General features: G+C 39.0%; 7 protein-coding genes and 1 pseudogene across 13 annotated transcripts; 3 read left to right on the top strand and 5 right to left on the bottom strand.

Annotated features, from left to right (window-relative positions):
* On the top strand, positions 539-2,261 carry LOC104741075 (F-box protein SKIP22-like). Its single transcript, XM_010461850.2, has one exon. The coding sequence runs from the start codon at positions 539-541 to the stop codon at positions 1,973-1,975; it is 1,437 nt and encodes a 478-aa protein (XP_010460152.1). The 3' UTR covers positions 1,976-2,261.
* LOC104743489 lies at positions 4,397-5,806 on the top strand (annotated as a pseudogene).
* LOC104741074 (polygalacturonase 1 beta-like protein 1) lies at positions 7,219-9,413 on the bottom strand. The gene is made up of 2 exons (XM_010461849.2): positions 9,302-9,413; positions 7,219-9,174 (listed from the first exon to the last, which is right to left on the bottom strand). The coding sequence occupies exons 1-2, from the start codon at positions 9,353-9,355 to the stop codon at positions 7,357-7,359; spliced, it is 1,872 nt and encodes a 623-aa protein (XP_010460151.1). The 5' UTR covers positions 9,356-9,413; the 3' UTR covers positions 7,219-7,356.
* LOC104741073 (uncharacterized protein At4g28440) lies at positions 10,812-12,338 on the bottom strand. The gene is made up of 3 exons (XM_010461848.2): positions 12,165-12,338; positions 11,363-11,614; positions 10,812-11,249 (listed from the first exon to the last, which is right to left on the bottom strand). The coding sequence occupies exons 2-3, from the start codon at positions 11,589-11,591 to the stop codon at positions 11,062-11,064; spliced, it is 417 nt and encodes a 138-aa protein (XP_010460150.1). The 5' UTR covers positions 11,592-11,614; positions 12,165-12,338; the 3' UTR covers positions 10,812-11,061.
* Positions 12,607-14,216, top strand: LOC104741071 (quinone oxidoreductase-like protein At1g23740, chloroplastic). Its single transcript, XM_010461846.2, has 4 exons — positions 12,607-13,075; positions 13,170-13,493; positions 13,578-13,737; positions 13,835-14,216. Exons 1-4 carry the CDS (start codon positions 12,656-12,658, stop codon positions 14,098-14,100), a joined length of 1,170 nt encoding a protein of 389 aa, XP_010460148.1. The 5' UTR covers positions 12,607-12,655; the 3' UTR covers positions 14,101-14,216.
* Positions 14,128-16,640, bottom strand: LOC104741072 (beta carbonic anhydrase 3). Its single transcript, XM_010461847.1, has 9 exons — positions 16,451-16,640; positions 16,148-16,227; positions 15,828-15,968; positions 15,526-15,574; positions 15,188-15,304; positions 15,035-15,088; positions 14,773-14,861; positions 14,580-14,685; positions 14,128-14,484 (listed from the first exon to the last, which is right to left on the bottom strand). The coding sequence occupies exons 2-9, from the start codon at positions 16,204-16,206 to the stop codon at positions 14,317-14,319; spliced, it is 783 nt and encodes a 260-aa protein (XP_010460149.1). The 5' UTR covers positions 16,207-16,227; positions 16,451-16,640; the 3' UTR covers positions 14,128-14,316.
* Positions 18,439-21,947, bottom strand: LOC104741070 (extensin-2-like). 7 transcript variants are annotated; one of them, XM_019235652.1, is made up of 3 exons: positions 21,609-21,947; positions 19,367-21,125; positions 18,439-18,814 (listed from the first exon to the last, which is right to left on the bottom strand). In XM_019235652.1, exons 1-3 carry the CDS (start codon positions 21,831-21,833, stop codon positions 18,678-18,680), a joined length of 2,121 nt encoding a protein of 706 aa, XP_019091197.1. In that variant the 5' UTR covers positions 21,834-21,947; the 3' UTR covers positions 18,439-18,677. The 7 variants fall into 7 exon arrangements, with proteins under 7 accessions (XP_019091197.1, XP_010460147.1, XP_019091196.1 ...); XM_010461845.2 differs by having other exon boundaries at positions 19,367-21,200; positions 21,609-21,946; XM_019235651.1 differs by having other exon boundaries at positions 19,367-19,587; positions 19,825-21,937.
* Positions 23,898-25,262, bottom strand: LOC104741069. The gene has a single exon (XM_010461842.2). It carries the CDS (start codon positions 25,119-25,121, stop codon positions 24,222-24,224), a length of 900 nt encoding a protein of 299 aa, XP_010460144.1. The 5' UTR covers positions 25,122-25,262; the 3' UTR covers positions 23,898-24,221.

The raw sequence follows: 25,463 nt of genomic DNA, 5'->3' as shown, positions 1-25,463 counted from the left end.
GGATAGTTACCACTTGATCTTTGATCATGAGATTTTGTCGTGACTGATGAATGTGCTTCCAAAGAAACAGACTACTTATTTGGACTCAAAGTTAAGTTACTTTGATTCTTTCATTGGTTAATTAACCAAACAAAGAACTTAAAACAATTCATGGAAAGCGTGTACCTGTGTACTTGTACCCCTTTTAAGCCACTTAAAACACAACGACACACTAATGAAAGACCTCCAAAAATCTACAGATCTTATACTAGTAGTTCAGACAGTTTAAAAGTGAAATGTATGCTGACCAAACCTCAACAGAAGTTGGACTTTAATTGTTACCTTTTGGTATTTTTCAAACTTTTCAATGTAGAAAATCCTAATTTACATTTGCACGAAAAACAATACTGTATGTTACCCACCAAAAGCCCAAATAATAAATTATAGGCCCAAAGACGCCACATAACTCGTAACCGCCTCAGCCTTGCTTAATCTCTTTTCTTGTCGAAGAAGAAGAAGAAGAAGAAGATCACAAAGTTCATCATAACAGAGTCCGAGGATGAAGCTACGGTTGAGACTTCACGAGACGAGAGAAACCCTAAAACTTGAATTGGCCGATACAGGAACTCTCCACGATCTCCGACGACGTATCAATCCCACGGCGCCTTCCTCCGTTCATCTTTCGCTTAATCGTAAAGACGAGCTCCTCGCGTCTTCGCCGGAGGATACGCTCCGATCTCTTGGCGTAACATCCGGTGACCTTATCTACTACTCTCTCGATCAATCTGCTTTTGTCACATCGGATCAGGTTGGGGAGTCGTCGAATTTGGAATTGGGATCGAAGAGTAATCCGGTGGCGGCTGTTCAAGATTCAATGGGTATTGGATTCGCAGAGGTTGTTAATGTTGTCCCTGATCAAGCCAAATTGAATCCGAATTCCACCGTAGAAGATCCAGCAGAAGGATCCAAGACGGGTATGGAGGGTCCAGAGCCGATGGATGTGGAGGAGCTTGATGACATGGAGCTCGCTGCCGCTGAAAGCAAAAGGTTAAGTGAACCATTCTTCTTGAGAAATATATTGCTTGAGAAATCTGGTGATACCAGTGAATTGACGACTTTGGCTTCATCGGTTCATGCGGTTATGTTAGAATCTGGATTCGTGCTGTTCGATTCAGGGTCTGATAAGTTTAGCTTTTCAGAGAAGTTACTTACGGTGTCCCTAAAGTATACTCTGCCTGAGCTGATTAAGTCTAAGGATACCAATACAATCGAGTCTGTGACTGTGAAGTTTCAGAACTTAGGCCATTGGGTTGTAGTTTACGGAACTGTAGGTGGGTCTAGTAGTGGGGGAGTTCACGTGAATCTTGATAAGCGTAGGTTTGTGCCCATTATTGATATGGTTATGGATACTTTGAAGTCTGACAAAGAAGGCTCTTCGACGATCTACCGTCAAGTGTTCATGTTCTGGAGAATGGTAAAAGATAGTCTTGTTATGCCGTTGTTGATTGGTCTTTGCGATAAAGCTGGCCTGGAACCTCCACCATGCTTGATGCGCTTGCCAACAGAGCTAAAGCTGAAGATACTAGAGTTGCTTCCCGGCGTGAGTGTTGCGAAGATGGGTTGCCTTTGTACCGAGATGCGGTATTTGGCTTCAGACAATGACTTGTGGAAACAGAAGTGCTTGGAAGAAGCTAAAAATGTTGTTGGGACAGGAGAGGGTGATTTGGTTAATTGGAAGGCAAGATTTGCTGATTTTTGGAGGCATAACCAGCTTGCTGCTGCCTGGAGGCATAAACAGTTTCCAAGAAGGGATGTTTCCACGGGAAGAAGCGCTATGCGATTCCCTCGGATCATTGGAGACCCTTCCACATGGTTTAATGGGGATCGCTTGTATGGATCCATTGGTATTCACCCGGGACTACCAGCACGTGGGTTTGGCGGACGAACATGGGGTCAGCGGTTTACTCCCGGATGCAACTTTGGGGGACTCAACTAGCTAACAAACATCCCGGGTGAGAAAAATGGAACTGGTGAGTCTGTTGAAGGTATGAGAAAGTAGGTGTATTGTATATGGCTTTTCCTATATCAGCAAATAAATGGGGAGGAAACTAGTATGTACTGTTGATCCTTATAAAGTTTCTTTGGTTTTCAATCTTCTTTTTCCATGTTTATGCTTCGGTTGCTCTTTTATGAGTTCTTTTTTTTTATTTATTTATTCTGTAAACCACCAGATTTATAAGTATAATAGAATAGCTTCTTATATTTTGCTATTATTTCTCTGAGATTTCATATTTGCAAGCCGATTATGATGTGCATATGGGACATGTTTACAAAACTGTATGATTTAACCGTTCATTTGATAAACAATCTTGTTTATACGGTATCACAACGATTGCTTCACACCTTCAACGCAATACGTTATTTTTAACTATTAGAATAAAATTTAAAAGAACTATAAACAGTTGTAGCAAAACAGATATTCATATGTCTGTTACAACTTACCACACACCATCATCTTGAAAGATGAATATTTCCACAAGTAAAACTGGAGAAGAAAGGACCTCATAAAGATGATGGTTCAGTAAATAAGCTTTGGTTTTTCCCCATATTCCATCTACATCACATCTCTTGAACTTCATCTGAGATATTTTCGTATTAATAACATTTTGATAAACTCCTGAATACTGGAATGTGTTTCAGTAAAAAAGTCAGTCTTACACTTACAAAGAAACATGTTCACCGTAACTAGTATATGATAGGACAACCCCAATGGGGGTTATATTTTTGGGGCTCTTATAATTTTGAATTAATATATGATGTACTTTTAGTTGAATAAGAACTTAAGGAAGCATAATTAAAAAATTTCCCTCCGATGGTGGATTCTAATTTTGAGTCTCTTAATTTGAAATTTTTTTTTTGAAATTAAAAAAATTAAAGTAGAATATGAAATTATTGCATATTAAGATATATATGTTTATAAAATTATTGCATTTCATAAAATTTTAAACTTTGAAACATTAAAGCCTAATAAAATAGAAGTACAATTCATGAAAAGGGAAAATGTTTAATTGTATCCTCCAAATTTCAATAACAAAAGAAACAAAGGACCAACACTAGCCAATATTAAATAAAACAACTGATATGCTGAAAGATGTATAGATGTGAGGTAACCTGAAAGTTGAACTCAGAAATCAAACGCACTCCCACAATGATTTTTCTTTCTCTTCGAACCTTCCACACAGTAATCCTAGTTCCTCGTGACCTGCATCAAAGAGAGAGAGAGAGATGTTTTTTCACTTATTTAGAAAGAACAAAAAAAAACGGTTAAGAGGAAGAATACTACTACCTGAAGATGTAGCCGAGATAAGACCAAAAGGATCCATCAATCAATAAGAAGAGTGTACCTTTGGGAAGACATGGTCTAAGACCTTCAAGGGAAACCAGCATAACCACGAACACGGATGTCTGCCTGTGGATATGCAATCAAAACACACATAAAGGTACCAATTTTATGAAGATAATGAATTCACATAGAATAATAGTTTGACATCATAAAATAAGGCTAAGTCCGACATACCAATAGCAATGTGGTGACACTACGAGAACAGGAAATAACCAGCATCATTATCAATTCCACTTCGTCTCAGGTCCCTACAACAATAAAATTCCCAATTAATTCAATTTATACAATGACTTGTGGAAACAGAAGTGCTTGGAAGAAGCTAAGATTGTTGTTGGGACAGGAGAGGGTGATTTGGTTAACTGGAAGGCAAGATATGCTGGTTTTATGAGGCATAACCGGCTTGCTGCTGCTTGGAGGCATAAACAGTTTCCACTAGAACCCATACAAACTCTTATGTCAGAGAGATAAGAAAAGTTACGGACCGAAGCCATTTTATCATAAAATGGCTTCTTATATTTTGCTATTATCTCTGACATTTCATATTTGCAAGCCGATTGTGATGTGCATATGGACATGTTTACATCACATCTCTTTTATTTCATTTGAGATATTTTCGTATTAATAACATTCTGATAAACTCCTGAATACTGGAAATGCGTTTCAGTAAAAAAGTCAAGTCAGTCTTACACTTACAGACAAAGAATCATGTTATGTTCACCGAAACTAGTATGTTTATGATTGGACTGATTCTGGCCGAACCAACTTGAGACAGATCCTGGTTTCTTCGGTTTAAGATTATGGTATAGCTTATAGATATGAGAATGAGAATGATGGTATAAAATAAAAGTATCCACCAAATAATCCCATATACAGTAGTTTGATTTGTCATTGTTAGGCCTAAACTATCGCCACCCACAAATAAGTAAGTAAGCGCATTTTTCTCTATATATATAACAGAAACATTTTGTAGTTTTAATATGTCATCAACGAAGAAGATCATAACAGAGTCCGAGAATGAAGCTACGGTTAAAACAACACAAGACGAGAGAAACCCTAAACCTTGAACTGGCCGATACAGCAACTCTCAACGATCTCCGGCGACGTATCAATCCCACGGCGCCTTTTTCCGTTCATCTGTCGCTTAACCGCAAAGAAGAGCTCCTCGCGCCTTCGCCGGAGGATACGCTCCGATCTCTTGGCGTAACGTCCGGTGACCGTATCTACTACACTATCGATCAGTCTGCTTTTGTTGCAACGCTTCATGTTGGGGAGTCTTCAAATTGGAATTTGGGAGATGACAAGACCCAAGATCAAGTGAAAGGTCCAGATCCGATGGATGTTGAAATGGCTCCGGCTCCTGTAAGCAAAAGGTTAAGTACTGTACCATCCTTTTTAAGAAAGACACTGCTTGAGAAATCTGGTAATGACAGTCAACTGACGATCTTGGTTTTGTCAGTTCATGCTGTTATGTTAGAATCTGGATTCTTGCTGTTAGATCATGACTCTGATGATAAGTTTAGCGTTTCAAAGAAGTTACTCTCTCTATCTTTTAGGTATTCTCTACCTGAGCTTATTAGCCGTAAGGATAACAATTCACTCGAGTCTGTTACTTTGCAGTTTAACAACATAGGCCCTAAGGTTGTAGTTTATGGAAACTATAAGTGGGTCTCGTGAGCATAAGCGCATGACTTATCTTGATAAGCGTTGCTTTGTGCGCATGACTTATGTTGATAAGTGTAGGTTTGTGCACGTTATCAATTTGGTTTTGGATACTTTGAAGTTTGAGAAAGAAAGCTCTTCCATCGACTACCGTGACGTGTTTTTGTTCTGGAGAATGGTAAAAGATGATCTTGTTATACCGTTGTTGACTGATCTTTGTTATAAGGTTGGCTTGGAACCTCCACCATGTTTGATGCACTTACCAACAAAGCTAAAGCGGAAGATACTAGAGTTGCTTCCTGGTGTGAGTATTGGGAAGATGGCTTGTGTTTCTACAGAGATGCGGTATCTGGCATCAGAAGATGATTTGTGGAAACAGAAATGCTTGGAAGAAAGAAGCTAAGGATTTTTTTTGGGCATTAACAGATGAGGTTGGTTGGAAGTGTAGATTTGCTGATTTTTGGGGGCGACGGAAACTACTCATTCTCCTAGTAAGAGGAAGAATTCCCCAAAAAAGAAGCAACCCTCGAAGAGAAAACCCTTTCAACCGTAGAGACCCTTTCGACCGTAGAGATCCTTTTGACCCTAGAGGCCCTAGATACCCTTTCAACCCTTTCGGTATTCACCTGGGAAGGAGACCTGGCGCATGAGCATATGGGGACACAGCTTTACTCCCGGGTGCAATCTTGAAATATATGCGACTAGCAAGCATGCGGAGTGATCAGATGGAACCGGTGAAGGTAGGAGGAGTCGGTTGTCTTTCACTTGGATACTAATATTTTTGAGTTTTAAATATTTCTTTGCTTTTGGATATTTATGCTATATATTTGCAATGGTACTTATGCTATATTTGGTTGGTTTTGTTATGAGCTTAAAGTTTTTGACCATACGATAACATCATGTATGGCAGCTTATATTTTGCTGTTGCTCTTAGATTCCATATTTGCAAACCTGATTAGTGAAATTATGTTGCATATATGGGAGATGTTTACGAAATTTTAGTACATATCGCTATCGGCTGGTTAAGTTAATCCTTGTTGCTATGATAAATGCTATTCAATCTGTCAGAAATTGAAGTAGTGATTTTTTAATGAGATTGAGACGATTTGTTTTTCACTCTAAAATGTTCACCAGTTAAACCAGTGAAAAATACATTTTATCAGTTACTGCGACGAGCATTGAGCATTCATATTAGTTTTTTTACCCATCATCGTAAAAATGCAGTCACATCTATTACTAAAAAAAGTAACAAATACAAAAATGATGTAAATGACAAGAAGTCAAATTAGGAGAGGAGGACCTTGCTAGTCACTAAGCTACATGTCCTTTATAGGCCTACATAACTTGTTGTTTGTCCCCAAAAACAATCTCACGAATAAGTGATGGTTGAGTCAATCTTCATTAAATTAAGGTTTGGTCTTCCCCATATTCCCTTACATAACTTCTCCTTTACTTCATTGAGATATTATCGTATCAATAACATTTACCTGAATGTTGGAATTGTGTTTCAGTAAAGGTCAGTCTTACACTTCCAGACAAAGAAACATCAAACCAGTTCAGCGTAACTAGGATGATATGATCGGTTGGACCGGACTGATTCTCGTAGAAGCGATATGAAATGTATACTGATTTCTTAGGGTTAAGATGTGGCGTCGCTTAGATATGCGGTTTACAGACTAATACGTGTTTGTGAGGAACTAAATATCAGATGCTTGCTGAACCAAGCAATGATATCATGAAAGATAGAATGACATGTGAATGTCGTCAACTCATTAATCATTCCAACAAATTCCAAATGCATAACAAAATATGTTTGGATGTTTTACATTCATAAAGTTTCAATAAGAGAGTTGCATTGTCCCTTTTAAACAACCCCCACCTCGTGACTCCACCCTTTTATCGTTATTGTGTTGTTTTTAGTTCTCTCTGCTTGTATTCGATTTTTTATATAATTGTTAATTATTAAATTCTAAATTTGGGTGGTCCTCTTTCTAACCAATCATCTAGATTTAGAACTTATTAATATTACAAATGTAATCATTTGTTATTAGTATATGATTTTGCTTTTTTTTTTTTTTAAGTTATCCACACGAATTAATTATTACCTAACTTAAAACGCCCATAAAGTTAAACTGCTTAGGTAAAAATTCATTTATTTTTTAAAGATACATCCCACTACAAATTTTGTTTTTTTTTAAAATTTCCACAACATATTTATTTAACAGTCGGAGGAACATAACGAGTTTGTATCGTTACAGAAATATAAAGATACAAAAAATTAACATTTCATTATTCATTTAGCTACGACATGGTAATTAATCGGCGATGGCCCAATTCATATCATTCTCAAAGATCCAATGGCAGACCTCGATCTGACCCGGCCTGGATCCAAGCGACACGAAAGCTCCATGGCTCGCACCCCAAGCTGAAGTGTCCATGTGACATATACCAATACCATGGTTGATCTTGGCTTTACTCTTAGGGTCTAAAAGATCCGCTTCGTAGACCCGAACTTTAGGCACAGAGTGACAGTAGTAGAGTAAGTAAGGATACAAACTCTGATGACATGACACTGACTTTGTCACATTTCCACCGTTGATTCCTTTGACATTCCCAATCATAACTTTCTGTTTTGATCCAGCTACACTCTCTGTCGTTCGGACTACCACACTTCGACCTAGAACCGATGTCGCGAAATCAATTATATCTTCCGCTGATCCGACACATCGCTTCGTCTCTCCGACCGTAGGCAATCTCTCGCATTCCGTTACCGCATCAGTAATGATCCCTTCCATCGTCGAGTTATCCCTAGCGTGGAAAACACGCTTTATTTCTGCGATTTTCGATGTCGAAAACGGTAGTTTCGAGACAATGCTACGGGGCAGAAATGACCTTTTCGGCATTTTATCCTTGATGTCAGGCATCCAAATCAATGTACCTTCTTTAAGCATCGATTCTCTAAAGAACTTGCCAGGCTCAACCCACTTATTCACGGTTTTACCATCGCGGAGTTTACTCTGGTTGTATCTCGCGAATCCGACTCCGGTTTTGGCGTAATCCTTGAACGTTGAGTTCTTTGTATACGTCTTGAAGTCAATCTTGTTTCCCTCAGCTCCTTTACCATAACCGGTGAACGATTCCGAACCGGGATTAAAAGACTTACCGTAGTTCACAAAATTAACCTTCTGAGAGTTAGAGTTCTTGGCATACGACGAGAACGTATCGTCCCCTACGTTTGCCTTATCTCTATAATTCAAGAATGTGTCAACCGCAGCGTTCCCTGAGGCACCGTAGCTTTTAAAGTTATTCCGAGGAACATTGCCGTCGCCGCCGTAGCCTTTAAAAGTGTCATTGGCTGCGTTAGCGTTTTCGCCGTAGTTGGAGAAGTCAGATCCGATTACATTGGAGGAGACGCCGTAGGAAGAGAACTCGTTCGGAGCTCCGTTACCGTTTTTGCCGTAACTGGTGAAAGATTGACCCGGTCCGGCGTTGCCTTTGTGAGTGTAGGTTTTGAACGTCTGAGCACGGCCGTTTCCGTCGTCGGAATACGCCGTGAAACGACTCGTTGGATTGTTGACTCCGGATTGATAGGTTTTAAACTCGTCGGAGCCGCCGGTGGCTGATGTCCCGTAGGAGTTGAAGTTTTCATCTACGACGTTGCTGTTATCGGCGTAGCCTGTGAACGAATCGTCGTGACCGGCGGCGTCGCGGCTGTATCGCCGGAAAGAGTCGGTTACTACGTTGCCGTTTTGTGAATATTTCTGGAACGAGTCTGCGCCGCCGGGGCGTGTCGTGCCGTAGTTGGTGAAGTTTCGTTGGTCGTAAACAGAGAACTTAACGTCGTTGCTGTGTTTGTCGAGGGTCGGACCCAAATCGGGGAAACAAAAGAGATTAGCGGCGGAGCAGAAGTCAGGGAGGCGATCGGGAAGTGAATTTTGGGAGGCGAGTTTGGCGAAAGTGGCGGAGGCTACGGCGGTTAGTGGTGAAGCTTTGGAGAGGAGAAAGGCTGAGCCTGGTGATTTGTTTTGGATCTGTTTGTTCCAGTAACGTACTAGAGAGGCTTTTGGCGTGAACGGATTCGTCTCCGGCGAAAAACCGCCGTTACTTAACTGTTCTCCTCCGGCCATAACTACCTGCATTGTGGAAGTTACCAAGATTGTTCAAATGATCAAAAAATTGAATTAAACGGAAACAAATCCAATAAAAGCTTGAACCGAATCATCAGTTTTAGAGAAATCGGACAATTTGTGTTTGACTTACATGGAAGAAGAGACACGAGAAGAAGGGTAGGAGAAAAACAAATTGTTTGAGCATTTTTTGTTTTGAGAGGGCAGAGGAGACATTCGATTGGGGCAGAGTAAATGTTGGTGGGTTGTCGATGCAATTGTGTGTGTCAGTGTGTGTATATATATAAACTTCAACTTCGAACCAATGTTTAATGTGGATAATTAAGGCATGGTTTAGAAGAAAAATATTGACTTACAACTTTTTGTTTCAGATTTGTCAACAACATTTATCCTACCGATGGTGATTGGTGACAAACAATAACACATCCTGCCATAGACAATATTAAACTAACCATTCTTACACGGGTGTAACTTGTAACCATTTTTTTTTTTTTTTTCACTCTTGTTTTTAACAAAATCTTGTGATATATTTACTGAAATGTTTCGAAAAACAACACACCACTTCTTCGAGGTTACACTATCTCTTTTTACTATTCTAGGATTTTACTCTCCAATGGACTCAACTCGAAAATATTTTCACCGCAACACAATTCATATAATAATTCACACGTTAAGGTGAGCCTTCAATGTCCAATTTTCTAAAAAGAAAAAAAATGAAATATATGAGTGAACCTTTGTATTCACTCCCTTCTCTCTCAACCAATCAGAATGTTATATCTAATATTTTATTTAAAAAATAAATCAAAATTAAATTAAAAAGCAAAACTAATTAAGTAAACAAATTCTGTATACTTTTATTTAAAGAAAGTCAAATATTGTCTTGGTTTAGATTTTACAATTAAACGAGTTTATATATCGGTTTGGGTTTATAAATGAGAATTAGGGTTTAGATTTTATAATTAAAACGAAATTATATGTTGGTTTGGGTTTACAAATGAGATGATTAGGATTTAAATTTAACAATTAAAACGAAAGTATATATCGGTTTGTGTTTACAAATGAGATGGTTTGGATATACAAATGAGATGGTTACGATTTAGATTTTACAATTACAACGAAAATATATGTCAATTTAGGTTTATAAAAAAGCGGTTTAAGTTTTTAATTTTATAATAAATGTGTACAGATTTTATTTTCTTATCTTATAAAGGATTTTATTTTCTTATCTTATCACCCTATGGATTGAACCTAAATATTACTCTAAAAATAATTATAGTGTTCGATGCACCGTAAGGGCCCACGCATTACTCATCGATATAGTCTAACACTTGGAAAGAAAACAATGTGTTATCGATATTCACCAACTTTATTTCAATATGTCATACGTTATGTGGATTTAAATTTGGATAGTAAAGAAAAAGTTTATGCCAGCAAAAAGTAATGTATTAAAATCACAATTACAATCCCCCCTATACCAGTTCTATATTTCAAAAATCAAAATGCATGTCACGATTTCTCCATTAATATCTCTGAATAACGTAAGTATTAATCCAAATTTTCTGGTATCATATTTTTTGATTAGGAAGAGGATAAGGAAACAAATTTTCTGTTTTCTTCAATAGGAATATGCATACGAGGCAAAAGGTCAAAGAAAGTAACAATGTTAGCCCAAAAGCCTTAACAGTTATGGTGGCATTACAAAACAAAAGGTGTCACAAAAGTCGTAACCTAAAGCCAAAGCTCTGCATTCACTTTTAGAACAATCACTCTTACATATCCTTAGTGCAGGAATATCATGTTTCACTCTCTCTTGATGCCAATATTAACGGTTACGATTGACTGGTTTATTATTGAGGCTTTTCTATAGGTGTGTTTCGAAGGATTGTGTCACTCTTATTCAACGACGTTGACGAGCTCATACTCGATAAGAGACATGTTGGTGTCTTCTTTCACTTTGAAGCTCGCAGGCTCTGTAACTTCAACACGACCCCACTTGTCTACAGCTAGCCTCATTGATCCTTTATACATGTCGATTTTGGCATTGCGTAGAGTTACAGTGGATCCCTCTTTCATTAGGTCCACTACACACATAACCAAATCAAAGATAACATGTCAAAATTATATTCTAACAAAGTTTTGAAGGTCTCTATATACTTTTTCATTGACTGATTGATTGAAAGAAGTAAGTAAGTACCTTGGTCATTTCTTGCTGTAAAGACGACAACTCCAGTCTCGTCTCCAAGAATGCATTCAGAAATACGCAACTGGCGAGCCTGAGGACCATCAGCACGACCTTTCTGTAACACCATCTTGGTGCTAACGATCTTCACGGTGACATTGTGTCCGCTAGTCCCAGGACGCAGCTGATCAACCTTTGTGAAAACTGGCTTTTTCAACCCGGCTTTGGTGGTGGTATCTGCCATTTTTCCAATAACAACAAGAGAGCCTGCAAAATCACAATACCATGACTTTTTAACCAAAATCCAAATGATCAAGTTACAAGATTTAGATCATAAATTAAGCAAACAGGGCACAAAAGTTAGAAAACAGATCAATGAAGGCACATTCTCATATATACCAAAAGTTTCTAATTACAATTAGCTTTTGATCATCATCATCATACCATAACAAACAACAACACAAATTTCACAATTTACTGGTAAAAGGAGATCACTTCCGCCAGATTGAAACATTGAAAAGCACATAAGAGCAGTGAGAGATACCAAACGTTTCTGACACCCAATTAGCCTTTATTTCATTACATATATACCATATAATCTTAGCAAGGACAAAAAGTTACAAAATTTTGGTTATTCATACGCTTCAAAAAACTAGGAACAGAGACAAAATCGAATTCAGACAGTACATGCAATAATTTTACAACTAAACAGTGAATCAAAGCTAACAGTTTTGAAAATCCAGACATAATAACCTAGGAACCTCAATGTACTATGAGAGAATTAGGGTTTTTTTCAATAAAAATATTCGGAGCTTACCTTTTTGGATAATCGAAGGCGGAGACGATCGAAAGATCTGATTTTGACGTTTTCTCAAAAAAAAACAGTCGAGCTCGGAGAGAAAGCTTTCTGGGGGAAATGAACGGTGGATCTATAAGCTCGACCAATGACCCAATCAGAATTCGGCACGTGTACAGATCGTGCTTCGTTGTGCGCGGTTTCTATGGTGGTTCTATCTCATCGTGCCTAGATGAATGATATTGTCTCTACTGTTGGGCCTGTTCATAAACACTTATAAAAATTTTATTAGGCCCATTAGTGTAGACTGTTCCAGAAAATATGAAATATTCATAATCACACAAATCAGCTCCAACGTGAAAAGTTTACTCTTTGTGACAACCACAAAAAACATAGCGACCAATCAAAGAAAGACACGAAACAGAGTGTTTTAAAAAACAGAGGAAAGCGAAAGAGATAANTTTAAAAAAAAAAAAAAAAAAAAAAAACTAGTGGCACACTGAAGAAAAAAAATGAACACTGCGCTTGCTACAACCACCGCCACAACAACTCCCGTACTCCGCCGTGCGACGCCTCTTCTTCATCATTGTTCTCTCACAACGAAATCTCCGGTTATCCGATTAAACGGAGTTAGATTCGGATCTTCCGTGCAAACAGTCGGCAAGAAGTTCTTGAAAATCTCGGCGGCGAGCTCTCAGAGCACTTCAGCAGCGGAGGTCAATGTCGCGGCGGATGCGTCGATTCCGAAAGAGATGAAGGCGTGGGTGTACAGTGAGTACGGCGGAGTTGATGTTCTGAAGCTTGAGAGTAACATTGCTGTGCCGGAGATTAACGAAGATCAGGTTCTGATTAAGGTTGTTGCCGCGGCTCTTAATCCCGTTGACGCTAAGAGACGACAAGGGAAATTTAAAGCCACTGATTCGCCTCTCCCGGTAAGTTCAAATTCTCTCTCTCTCTCTCTCTCTCTCTCTCTCTCTTTGAAGGGTTTTGGGAATCTTTAACATATGAATCTTTCGTTCGGAGCAGACTGTTCCGGGATACGACGTTGCCGGAGTAGTGGTGAAGGTTGGGAGTGCGGTGAAAGATTTCAAAGAAGGAGACGAAGTTTACGGAGACGTGAGCGAGAAAGCATTAGAAGGTCCTAAGCAATTCGGTTCTTTAGCAGAGTACACGGCCGTGGAAGAGAAGTTATTGGGGCTTAAACCTAAAAACATCGATTTCGCGCAAGCCGCGGGGCTTCCGTTGGCGATAGAAACTGCTGATGAAGGTCTTGTTAGGACTGAGTTCTCCTCTGGGAAGTCGATTCTTGTTCTTAACGGTGCAGGAGGAGTAGGGAGCCTTGTGATTCAGGTTAGCATTATTGGTTTACTTGTGATCTAAGAATCAGAGATTTGATGGTTTAGGGTTGATTTCTCATATTCTTATTCGATACAGTTGGCGAAGCATGTGTATGGAGCTTCGAAAGTGGCTGCAACAGCGAGTACAGGGAAGCTGGAGCTAGTGAAAAGCTTAGGTGCTGATTTAGCTATTGATTACACAAAGGAGAACATAGAAGACTTGCCTGACAAGTACGATATTGTCTTTGACGCCATTGGTAAACAAACAAAACAAAACACCATTAATTAACACATATATAATTTCTTGGAACAAAACTTTTTTGATTAAAAATCATCTTTTGTGTTTGTCTAAAGGGATGTGTGATAAGGCAGTGAAGGTGATTAAGGAAGGAGGGAAAGTTGTGGCCTTGACCGGAGCTGTTACGCCGCCTGGTTTTAGATTTGTTGTGACATCTAACGGTGAAGTTTTGAAGAAACTAAACCCATACATTGAGAGTGGGAAGGTGAAACCTGTGGTTGATCCCAAAGGACCGTTCCCATTCTCACGTGTCGCTGATGCCTTTTCATACTTAGAAACGAACCATGCCACAGGGAAGGTCGTTGTTTATCCCATCTCTTGAGGGGTCAGATTAAGTGTAGCCTTATCTATGTGTATAAGCTAAGAAAGTGTCAAAAGTGTTATATTCTCTATGTATCAATGAGGATGGAAATAAAAGAGTGCTCTTTAGAAGCCTTATTTTATTTATTTTGAAACAGAAGTAGCAAAGTTGAAGTTACAAGAAGATTACGAGAACACACTTGGAAGAAACATAGAGAAAAGATTGAGGAGGAATCTTTTAAGACAAGGCAAAGACAGGGGTGATCTTGAAGTCGAGTTCCCAGAGATCAAATGTTCCTTTCACGAAATCGTAGTGAGCTCCTCTTATGGCAAGTTTGTTCTTCACCACTCTTTCTCTCACGAATGGGTAAGACAAGAGATTTCCCAAGGACACGTTCACGGCTTCCTGCTCACACAGAAGAGACAATCTCAATTTAATTACTTCAAAAGTTGAAAAACAGAGCCAAGTTTGTATCTTGTCTTCGACTCTTAGTTAAGTACCTTCTCACAGTTGGTGCACTGATCTTCAAAGCTTAGTTCTTTACATTCCTGCTTGATCCTGTTCTTGGCCGGTGCACAAATCTGGATCCAGTTTTCGATGAAGTCGCTGCCATTTCAAGAATTTCAATCAAAGTTAGTGAACTCGTCGCTAAGAAACTCATGGTTTTCTTAAATAAGCATTAGAGATAAATACGTCTTAGTGGGAGCTGTATCATCTTCAATGGCCATGAGTCCCTTTATTCCACCACAGCAGCTGTGACCAATCACCAGAATGTTCTCCACCTGATTATGACAACATTATCCTCTTACGGTTTGATAAATAAAAGAGTAGCCGAAGACTTGGAAGCAACTAGGTCACATCAGCTTTTTACTAAGCAATAAGCATCTTTTACCGACCATGTACAATAAAAAGGAGCAAAGGCCAAATAAATCATGATTAATTAATTGTTACGTACGTTGAGAACTGTAATTGGATATTCAAGGGCGGCACCAACATTAGAGTATTTTGTCTGCACGTTTCCAAAGACAAAAGCTTATATAAACAACTTGGGAAGTTTATGTAAGGTTTAAAAGAGTGACTTGATGAAATTCATTTCTGTTGGACGAACCTTGCAATAAGGTGGCACCATGTTAGCAATGTTTCTAACGATAAAGGCTTCCCCAGGTTGGAAATTCAAGATGTGAGAAGGGCAAACTCTTGAATCCGCACAAGCAAACACCAAAAACTGTAAAGAAAAAAATAAAATCACATTGAAAAAAAGTTACTAATATTCCTCGTTTCTAATTTTAGGGTTTTTCTTGCTTGTCTATAAAGTTACCATATTCAAGGCTAAATCAAAAGCATTTTCTACCGTCTTACACCCTTTTTTTCTGTGACGACTAGAGAAAAGTAAATCTAGAAAGTAAAAGCTCAAAGATGAGATGAAGTGATTTGTAAAACCAAAACCTTGGGGCTCTGGCTCTTGGCAAGTACATTGTACAAAGTAGGATTTTTCCTGGAAATTGATGGAAACCGAATAACAATAATGAGCAAACATCAAATTCAAAAAACTCAATTCTTTTATCTAACCAAGACACATATACCAATCCATAATTCATTAAAAAAAGACCATTTTCTGTCTTATGCTAATTTTGTTCACTAACTAAATTACATAATAAGTTCATTTAACTTGATAAGCACAATCGTTTATATAAGTACTGACACAGGTGGATACATACATATATATATGAATATAAAATTTTACGCACTCAAAATGATTTGTCTTGAAATGAATAAACCCGGATTTGATTCTCTCTACGGCATCTAGCTTGTTGGAATCAAGTTCCTCTAACTCGTCTGTTAACTTCTTGATTTTTGCAGCCGCAACGTTCCCGAGATCCGCGTTTTTACTTCAGAATTGACCATTTCATGTTAAAAACAAAAACATATTATCTTTATAAAAAAACCAAATTCATAGGGTACGAGGGTAATCTACGGCTGTGATCATCTCACAACCTGCAAAATCTAATATGTGGGAGTGGGAGTCGGAATATCGTCTGAAAGGGAGAGAGTGTTTGTTTGTGTGTACCTCAGACTCAGAAGCTCCTCGAGTCTTTTAATGGCATCTTCGTACGATTCTGTTGACATTTCTTTTTAGTTCCAACTACACTAGAAAACAAAAAAAAAAACTTACATAAGACTGTCAAATTCTTAGAAGACTCGTTACCAATGATACGAGAAACTGGTCGAGATATTCATCCGGTTTAACAAAAAAAAAAGGAAACATGCGATGAGATATAGGAAACTATAAATAACCGTTTCATGTAGACGAGTGAAAAGAAAAAGAGATCAAGAACACATGATCATCCGAAACTATACAACAAAAACGAACCTTGAGGGTGGTGTATTCGAAAACTGAGAGTGGTACTTAGCTTGGAGATGAATACAACTTTAGTTGATACAAGAAGATGCTCTTTTCTTATCTGCTCTTCTATTTATAGTCGAAGAAGATCTGCGACATTTCTCCATATGTCCTGCATAGAGACAAACAATGGATTTATATATTCATCTCTCTTCCGATGCGCATGTCTCCATATGTTCTGCATCCGTCTTGATTTTAATTTCAGGTACATTTGTTTTCCGTCAATGAATACGGCTGTAGATTAAAAAAAACCCTGACGTACGTACTTTGGAATATGGATAATGGTGCCATATAAAAAAGTTTTAGATAATTATATGATGATATTATTAAATTAACAGATACGATAAAAATAATATGTATATATTATTTGAACGAGTCCATATTTCTTACGTTTACAAAACAATACTTGGGTTCAGATAATAAAAATAATAAAAGATATACATTTCAACGAACCTTTTTATTCATCTCTAATTCTTTTTGGTAAAATTTATTTATGTCTAGTGTACTGTGAAATTCTTTTAGTCACCTCTTTTTATTTTAACCCAAATTACACTATATTATATTATATTTAAACAAAAAATTGAAAATCAAACAAATTAGGAACAAAAATATTCTATTTATAGTATTATTTTTATTAAAACTTTAAAAGAAACAAATTCACAGAGTACAAGCTATATGGAAAAATGGTCAAAATCAACCTCAACTATTTGTCAAACACTTTTTTTATACCTAAACTATAACATCCTGCAAATAACAATATGAACTGTATTAAAATTCAAATTTGCTATCTAAACTATAGAAAATGTTGCCAATTCCAATCTCTATTCGAACAACGTTAAATCAGAGTTTAACGATATTAAGTTGTTTTGGTCATTTTTAGGTGCATTGTGGCAAGAAACAAAGCGTTTGACAAAAAATGGGGTATTGGAGTCCGTTTTTGGGTGTGTTGTGAGACTTCATTTTTGGTCATTTCTTGCTATAAACTACCCAAAAATGACCAAAATGACGTAGTTTTGGTAAGTCTCAGTGCTACGTTGATGTTAGAGACCGTCTAACTCAACATCATTAAACTCTGATTTAACACTGTTCGAACAGAAGTTGAAATTGACAATATTTTATATAGTTTAGGTAGCAAATTTGAATTTTAATACAATTTAGATTGTTATTAGCAGGATGTTGAAATTTAGGTATAAAAAAACGTTTGGCAAATAGTTGGAGTTGATTTTAGCTGTTTTCCCGTGAACTATATATATGGTGCTAAATGATATATCTACGCCTTTGCTCATCCCATAATCTCCAAAATCTAAAATGTGGATCTTTTGATTGTGAGAAGCTCATCCCACAAGTGAGAGTGTGTTTGTGCTTGTAGGTTCCTGAGAAGCTCCCCTGTCATTTTTATTAATTTTTTTTTCTTTAAAACTTTATAATGTAGACTCGTAACCAATTCTAGGTTTTGAAGATTTTACTCATGTCAGTAAAATATTAGGAGATGCATCCAATTTTTTTTTCAGAATTCGTATATATATCTAACAAAAGAGCTCAAAATCTTATTTCTAAGTACTGTCCCTCAATCAGAACTCAGTCCAAAAAGAAATTATATAATTGCTTTTCGTATAAATATATAATCCTTTCTAAAAATCTGTTAAGGTAGAAATATTCATATATAACTCGACTACGAAAAGCAAAAAGAAGCTCAAAACCAGAACCACTTTTAAACACAAACACACAGTTATTATATATAGAAGATTCATAACTCTAAAACATGATAAAACACTATAATATAATTAACCATTCGAAATGAATGTTTTCGACATATTTTTGCTTGTGTAATAAAAGTAACTTGTATTTTCATTAAAAATACCTATTCCTTTCAAATAATTTCCTACAAATGAATAGACAGTTTAATGTTGTATCACTCTAGGCGCTTCATCACATAACATACGAAACCATCATCGCCGTGCGAAAAAACTTATGATTAATGAAAGAAACAAACATCGTATCCTTTTGGTAAAAATTCATTATATTAATTTGTAACACAACTGGGAGAAAACAAACATGAATCCAAATGAAATTTCAATAGCCAAAAGAATTCATATGAACCTTGGAAATTAAAACGGACAATGCCCAAGAATAATTAAAAAGACGAAACATATTGAACCTTGGTATCTTATTTATGAATTTCGTACGTGAAACCAATTTAGTAATATGATGGTGGGGGAGGGGAAGTGTATTCAACCTTTGGAGAAGGAGAGTATGATGGAGGTGGGGGAGATTGGTAGACATACGGAAGTGGAGGAGATTTGTACTCAACCTTTGGAGATGGAGAGTAATACGCTGGAGGAGGTGGAGAGTTGTAAACATATGGTGGTGGGGGAGACTTGTACTCAACTTTTGGAGCTGGAGAGTAATATGGTGGTGGGGGGGAGCTGTAGATATACGGTGGTGGTGGGGATTTGTACTCGATCTTTGGAGCTGGAGAGTAGTATGGTGGTGGTGGGGAGCTGTAGACATACGGTGGTGGTGGAGATTTGTATGCAACCTTAGGGGCAGGTGAGTAGTATGGTGGTGGTGGAGAACTGTAGATGTACGGTGGTGGTGGGGATTTGTATGAGACCTTAGGGGCTGGAGAGTAGTATGGTGGTGGTGGCGAGCTGTAGACGTACGGTGGTGGTGGGGATTTGTATGCGACCTTAGGGGCTGGAGAGTAGTATGGTGGTGGTGGCGAGCTGTAGACGTATGGTGGTGGTGGGGATTTGTATACGACCTTAGGGGCTGGAGAGTAGTATGGTGGTGGTGGCGAGCTGTAGACGTACGGTGGTGGTGGGGATTTGTATGCGACCTTAGGGGCTGGAGAGTAGTAAGGTGGTGGTGGCGAGCTGTAGACGTACGGTGGTGGTGGAGATTTGTATGCGACCTTAGGAGCTGGAGAGTAGTATGGTGGTGGTGGGGAGATGTATACGTATGGTGGTGGTGGGGATTTGTATGTGACCTTAGGAGCAGGTGAGTAATAGCATGGAGGAGGTGGTGGACAAACACATACATGTGGGTGTGGTGGGGATGTGTATGCGACCTTAGGGGCTGGAGAGTAGTATGGTGGTGGTGGGGAGCTGTAGACGTACGGTGGTGGTGGAGATTTGTATGCGACCTTAGGGGCTGGAGAGTAGTATGGTGGTGGTGGGGAACTGTAGACGTACGGTGGTGGTGGAGATTTGTATGCGACCTTAGGGGCTGGAGAGTAGTATGGTGGTGGTGGGGAACTGTAGACGTACGGTGGTGGTGGAGATTTGTATGCGACCTTAGGGGCTGGAGAGTAGTATGGTGGTGGTGGGGAACTGTAGACGTACGGTGGTGGTGGAGATTTGTATGCGACCTTAGGGGCTGGAGAGTAGTATGGTGGTGGTGGGGAACTGTAGACGTACGGTGGTGGTGGAGATTTGTATGCGACCTTAGGGGCTGGAGAGTAGTATGGTGGTGGTGGGGAACTGTAGACGTACGGTGGTGGTGGAGATTTGTATGCGACCTTAGGGGCTGGAGAGTAGTATGGTGGTGGTGGGGAACTGTAGACGTACGGTGGTGGTGGAGATTTGTATGCGACCTTAGGGGCTGGAGAGTAGTATGGTGGTGGTGGGGAACTGTAGACGTACGGTGGTGGTGGAGATTTGTATGCGACCTTAGGGGCTGGAGAGTAGTATGGTGGTGGTGGGGAACTGTAGACGTACGGTGGTGGTGGAGATTTGTATGCGACCTTAGGGGCTGGAGAGTAGTATGGTGGTGGTGGGGAACTGTAGACGTACGGTGGTGGTGGAGATTTGTATGCGACCTTAGGGGCTGGAGAGTAGTATGGTGGTGGTGGGGAACTGTAGACGTACGGTGGTGGTGGAGATTTGTATGCGACCTTAGGGGCTGGAGAGTAGTATGGTGGTGGTGGGGAACTGTAGACGTACGGTGGTGGTGGAGATTTGTATGCGACCTTAGGGGCTGGAGAGTAGTATGGTGGTGGTGGGGAACTGTAGACGTACGGTGGTGGTGGAGATTTGTATGCGACCTTAGGGGCTGGAGAGTAGTATGGTGGTGGTGGGGAACTGTAGACGTACGGTGGTGGTGGAGATTTGTATGCGACCTTAGGGGCTGGAGAGTAGTATGGTGGTGGTGGGGAACTGTAGACGTACGGTGGTGGTGGAGATTTGTATGCGACCTTAGGGGCTGGAGAGTAGTATGGTGGTGGTGGGGAACTGTAGACGTACGGTGGTGGTGGAGATTTGTATGCGACCTTAGGGGCTGGAGAGTAGTATGGTGGTGGTGGGGAACTGTAGACGTACGGTGGTGGTGGAGATTTGTATGCGACCTTAGGGGCTGGAGAGTAGTATGGTGGTGGTGGGGAACTGTAGACGTACGGTGGTGGTGGAGATTTGTATGCGACCTTAGGGGCTGGAGAGTAGTATGGTGGTGGTGGGGAACTGTAGACGTACGGTGGTGGTGGAGATTTGTATGCGACCTTAGGGGCTGGAGAGTAGTATGGTGGTGGTGGGGAACTGTAGACGTACGGTGGTGGTGGAGATTTGTATGCGACCTTAGGGGCTGGAGAGTAGTATGGTGGTGGTGGGGAACTGTAGACGTACGGTGGTGGTGGAGATTTGTATGCGACCTTAGGAGCTGGTGAGTAGTATGGTGGTGGTGGCGAACTGTAGACATACGGTGGTGGTGGGGATTTGTATGCTACCTTAGGAGCTGGTGAGTAGTATGGTGGTGGTGGGGAACTGTAGACGTACGGTGGTGGTGGAGATTTGTATGCGACCTTAGGAGCTGGTGAGTAGTATGGTGGTGGTGGGGAACTGTAGACGTACGGTGGTGGTGGAGATTTGTATTCTACTTTAGGTGAGGGTGAGTAGTATGTTGGGGGTGGGGAGCTGTAGACGTATGGTGGTGGTGGAGATTTGTAATTTACTTTAGGTGAGGGTGAGTAGTATGGTGGGGGTGGTGAGTTATAAACATATGGGGGTGGTGGAGATTTGTAATCTACTTTAGGTGACGGTGAGTAGTATGGTGGTGGTGGTGGAGAACTATAGACATAAGGAGGTGGTGGTGGAGAACTGTAAATGTATGGCGGTGGTGGAGACTTGTAGTCTACCTTAGGCGATGGTGAATATGTTGGTGGAGGTGGTGGGGAACTATACACGTATGGAGGTGGGGGAGACTTATAATCGACCTTTGGTGCAGGAGTATTGTACACTGGTGGTGGGGGAGAGCTATACACGTAGGGCTCATATGAAGCAGCAACCATTGTTGCCATGATAGCAAAACCAAGAGCATATACGAGATGGGCTGAGCGCCCCATCCCGGAAGAAGATACCATTCTTTGTGTTTGGTTGCTGCTTTAGTACTGCGTTTATTTTGTTTTGTGTTGTGATTCTGCATTACTTGTGCATGCCTTTATATAGAACCATTTTCATCTTATTTTTTTTTCACTTGCATCTCAGTAATCGTGAAAGCATGTCTGCGCGAAACTATCAAGAAACGTGCAAGAACGTGCATCAAATGTCAACGATCCAATTTCCATTTTAAAATTCTCAAGTTCGTGAAGAAATATGCATATCATTGTTCAATTATTTTGTCAACGACCCAATTAATTGGTTTAGTACTCTTCTCTTCTTTTCTTCTTTTGTTGTTGTTGGAGAAAGTTGCTTGTGGAATATAATTTTTCAAACTTAGAACAACAATTTGAAATATTCGATGCCCGTATGTCTAATATATCTTATTGGTTATGATTGATACTAACAGAAATGAAATGTTTTATTAACCAGGTCATAATGTTTCTACACATGCATGATGCATAGATCAAATGTGACGCCTTTTCTTCTTGAAAATTACATGTTTGCATAGGAAAAATAATATGTCACGCGAAAAAAAAAGAGAATAACTGAACGAAAATGTCATATTTGGAGAACAATTAGAAAAATGACAATGCATGGTTTGGCCAAGTGAACGTATGATACATACTTGGGGAACAATTAGAAAAACGACCTTTATCGAACTGCAGTTTATGTTGAGAACGTATCATTTTTTATGTACCATTTACTAATTTCTATGTCGACATCTATTTTATGGACATTTTGTTTTTTATATATTTGTGTCTGCTTTTATTAGGTTTTTATATGAACTCTGATATTCGATGGTCATATTTCTAATTCCCACTGGTTCGCAATGATTGATACAATAGATAAAGGAGTATTTCTTACATAGTTAAGCCAAATGATATAGATTAAGTATTTCTAATTCTCCCACTGGTTCTCTATGTGACTCCTTCTCTCCTTCGCATTTGTTTTTGTTTTCTTATGTTCGCACTATCTAGTTAAACCAATTATGTGTATATATAATAGTTAATTTGGTAAATTGCATTTATTTGTTTAGCAATGTTTATGTATTTGTAAACAGTTTTTGATATCAATATATTTGATTTCCCGGAAAAGAAGTATAGTCATTTGATGTTTTCAAAAATAAATATGTCAATATTTAACATTCTAAAGAATACTATAAAATCCAAAAAAATGGATTGTACATGTTTACTCCATGAGGAGTGAAACTGGATTGCAAATTTGCAACAATGAGGAGAAGCAGAGTCAATTTATTTGGCTGCAACATATAGTGGGAAGTCTGGAAGGTGAAGCAGCCTTTTGATTTTATTGAACTTAAACAATGCAGCTAACAGTCTTCTTAGCTTAGGGCTCCAAACAAAGTTTAAGGCGTGTTAGTAAGTTGAAAGTTAGGCCCTAACTTGTATTACCCATTATCATCAAACAAAATCTCGGCCTACAGAAACGAGAATATTTTTTAAACCATTTGAAAATGTAAATGTGTATATTGGCAAATCGAACTTTTGATCTGTTCTATTTTAAGTTGTTGTTGGGCTTTGTCTTTCGTTTGGGTTGTCAGTGTGCTTTGAGCTGGAGGTTTGTTCAAAACTTTAGTTTAAATTTATCATTACAAGTATTATGAATAGGGGTGTCTTGTTTCATTGTGTCATTGGGTTTGGAATTAATGAGAAAATGATACATCCTTCTTCTCATTGTGCCCCTTGTTTGTTTCTGCATCCTTTGGAAGCATCAACAAACTCAGGAAGACAAGTTATTCGGATCAACGAACACCTTGTGTCTTCGAACAGTTGAGCTAATCTCTCGGATCAGTTAACCTCTTGACTCTTGTGTACTCACTCTTATAACTTCTTAGCTGATATATCAATCACACTATTGCAAAATCATACAACAAATATATATGTCTTGTACATGGGTTAGTTTTCGATTACTTTGAAAGTGACCATTAACCATATTGTTTTAATTCAAATTCTAACAACCAAATGACAGATTTCAACAAACTAAATGATAATTACATTATTATAGCAACAACGCAAGAAAGAAGACAATTCTTAGAACAAACTTCTTTCAACTAATTCTTCAATGTCTTTGCATAATTACATATACCAACTCTAACTAATAAGTCATTTACACACAGAATGGTTTAATACAAGCCAAGCTTTTCACATAACACTCAGAACAGTACACCTTTCTGCTTTATATCAAAATCCAATATACTTAACAGCAGTAAGGGACTCCATACGAAATAATACTAATTTGAATTTTTTTTTTCTACTTTTTTTTTATAAACAAACAAAAAGATCATCCAAAAAACAAACTTTTTTTTTTTTTTTTTTGGGGGTCAAGAAGAGAAATGATGATTAAGTCAGAATTCAGAAAGGATGAATATTTCGGCTAAGACCATTCACATTAGTGAAGAAACCAACTTGTTTGTACGGAAGATACGATCTGTGTTTCACTTCTTCCTTCATCGCTCTGTTTCTCATGTACAGCTTCTCATGCGCCGACTTCTCCATCTTCTTCTTCTTCTTCTTCTTCTCCGACGACGAAGAGGAAGACGTTGACGTTGACGTTTTCTCCTTCCCCTTATTCTTCTCCGCCGCCACCACCTGAGTCCGAGTCTTGTTGTCACCGACGTTGTTGTTATTGTTATTCAAGAAAACAAAAGCGTCTCTTCCATCACTGTTACTTCTCGAAACAAGATCCCTAAACCTCCAAAGCTTCGAGAATCCCGTCGAGTTACTTTTCCGGCAAGTCTCCGGCGACGCTTCCGCAACCGTCCCACCCGACCAAGAACAATACGGTCCCAAAGATTCTTTCGCCGTCTCGTCGCCGTTACCGTCACCGTTCCGATCCTCGACGAATAGCTTTCTCAAACGCGGTCTGTTCTCGTCGGTGACAGAAACGTCGTCGTTTTGGCGATCGGCGTTGTCGTAATCGAAGAGTAGGTCACGGTTAAACAGAGGAAACACAGGACGGATCTGACCATCTTCGAAAGCTTCATCTGCTGTTATCGGAGATCCTTCTGCGTTCACACAAGCGAAAGAGAACTCTTCTTCTTCTTCTTCTTCTTCTTCGTCTTCTTCGTCGTCTTCACCGTCGTTAAACTCGACGGATTCTTCAAGTTGACTCCATGATCTCTCGAGTTTTTTAATATCTTCTTGATCTTCTGAGAATCCTAATTTGGTGAAATCCATGGATATCATCTCTGTTGTTAATCTTTCGTCGTCGATGTAATTCGCCGGCGGTGAAGATGGGAAAGCGACCTCCATCGATTTAGATCCAAACCTCACCGTGTGTGTAACTCTTCTCTCTCTCTCTCTCTCTCTTCAAGAAGAGGTGAAACGACGGCTTCTATGAAGTTTTTAATTTTGTGTTATTATAATGAAGACATGACTGGACTGACCAATATATATATGGTTGGTGCTTCATCAAGATTCAAGATAAGTNAATGTTTAACATATTTTTTTTTTTTTTTTTTTTTTTTTTTTTTAATTAGGCAAACGAAAAATATCTTTCTTTATTTAGAATTATTTTGGTTGATAGCAAAATATCAAAATTGGTAAATATCTCAAATTTATTTGTATGTATTAGGAAGTCATCCAAAAGGTTCA

This window comes from Camelina sativa, chromosome 14 (assembly GCF_000633955.1).
Source record: "Camelina sativa cultivar DH55 chromosome 14, Cs, whole genome shotgun sequence".
NCBI lineage: Eukaryota > Viridiplantae > Streptophyta > Magnoliopsida > Brassicales > Brassicaceae > Camelina > Camelina sativa.
The sequence above is the reverse complement of the archived record's forward strand: the minus strand, read 5'-3'. Positions and strand labels throughout refer to the sequence as shown.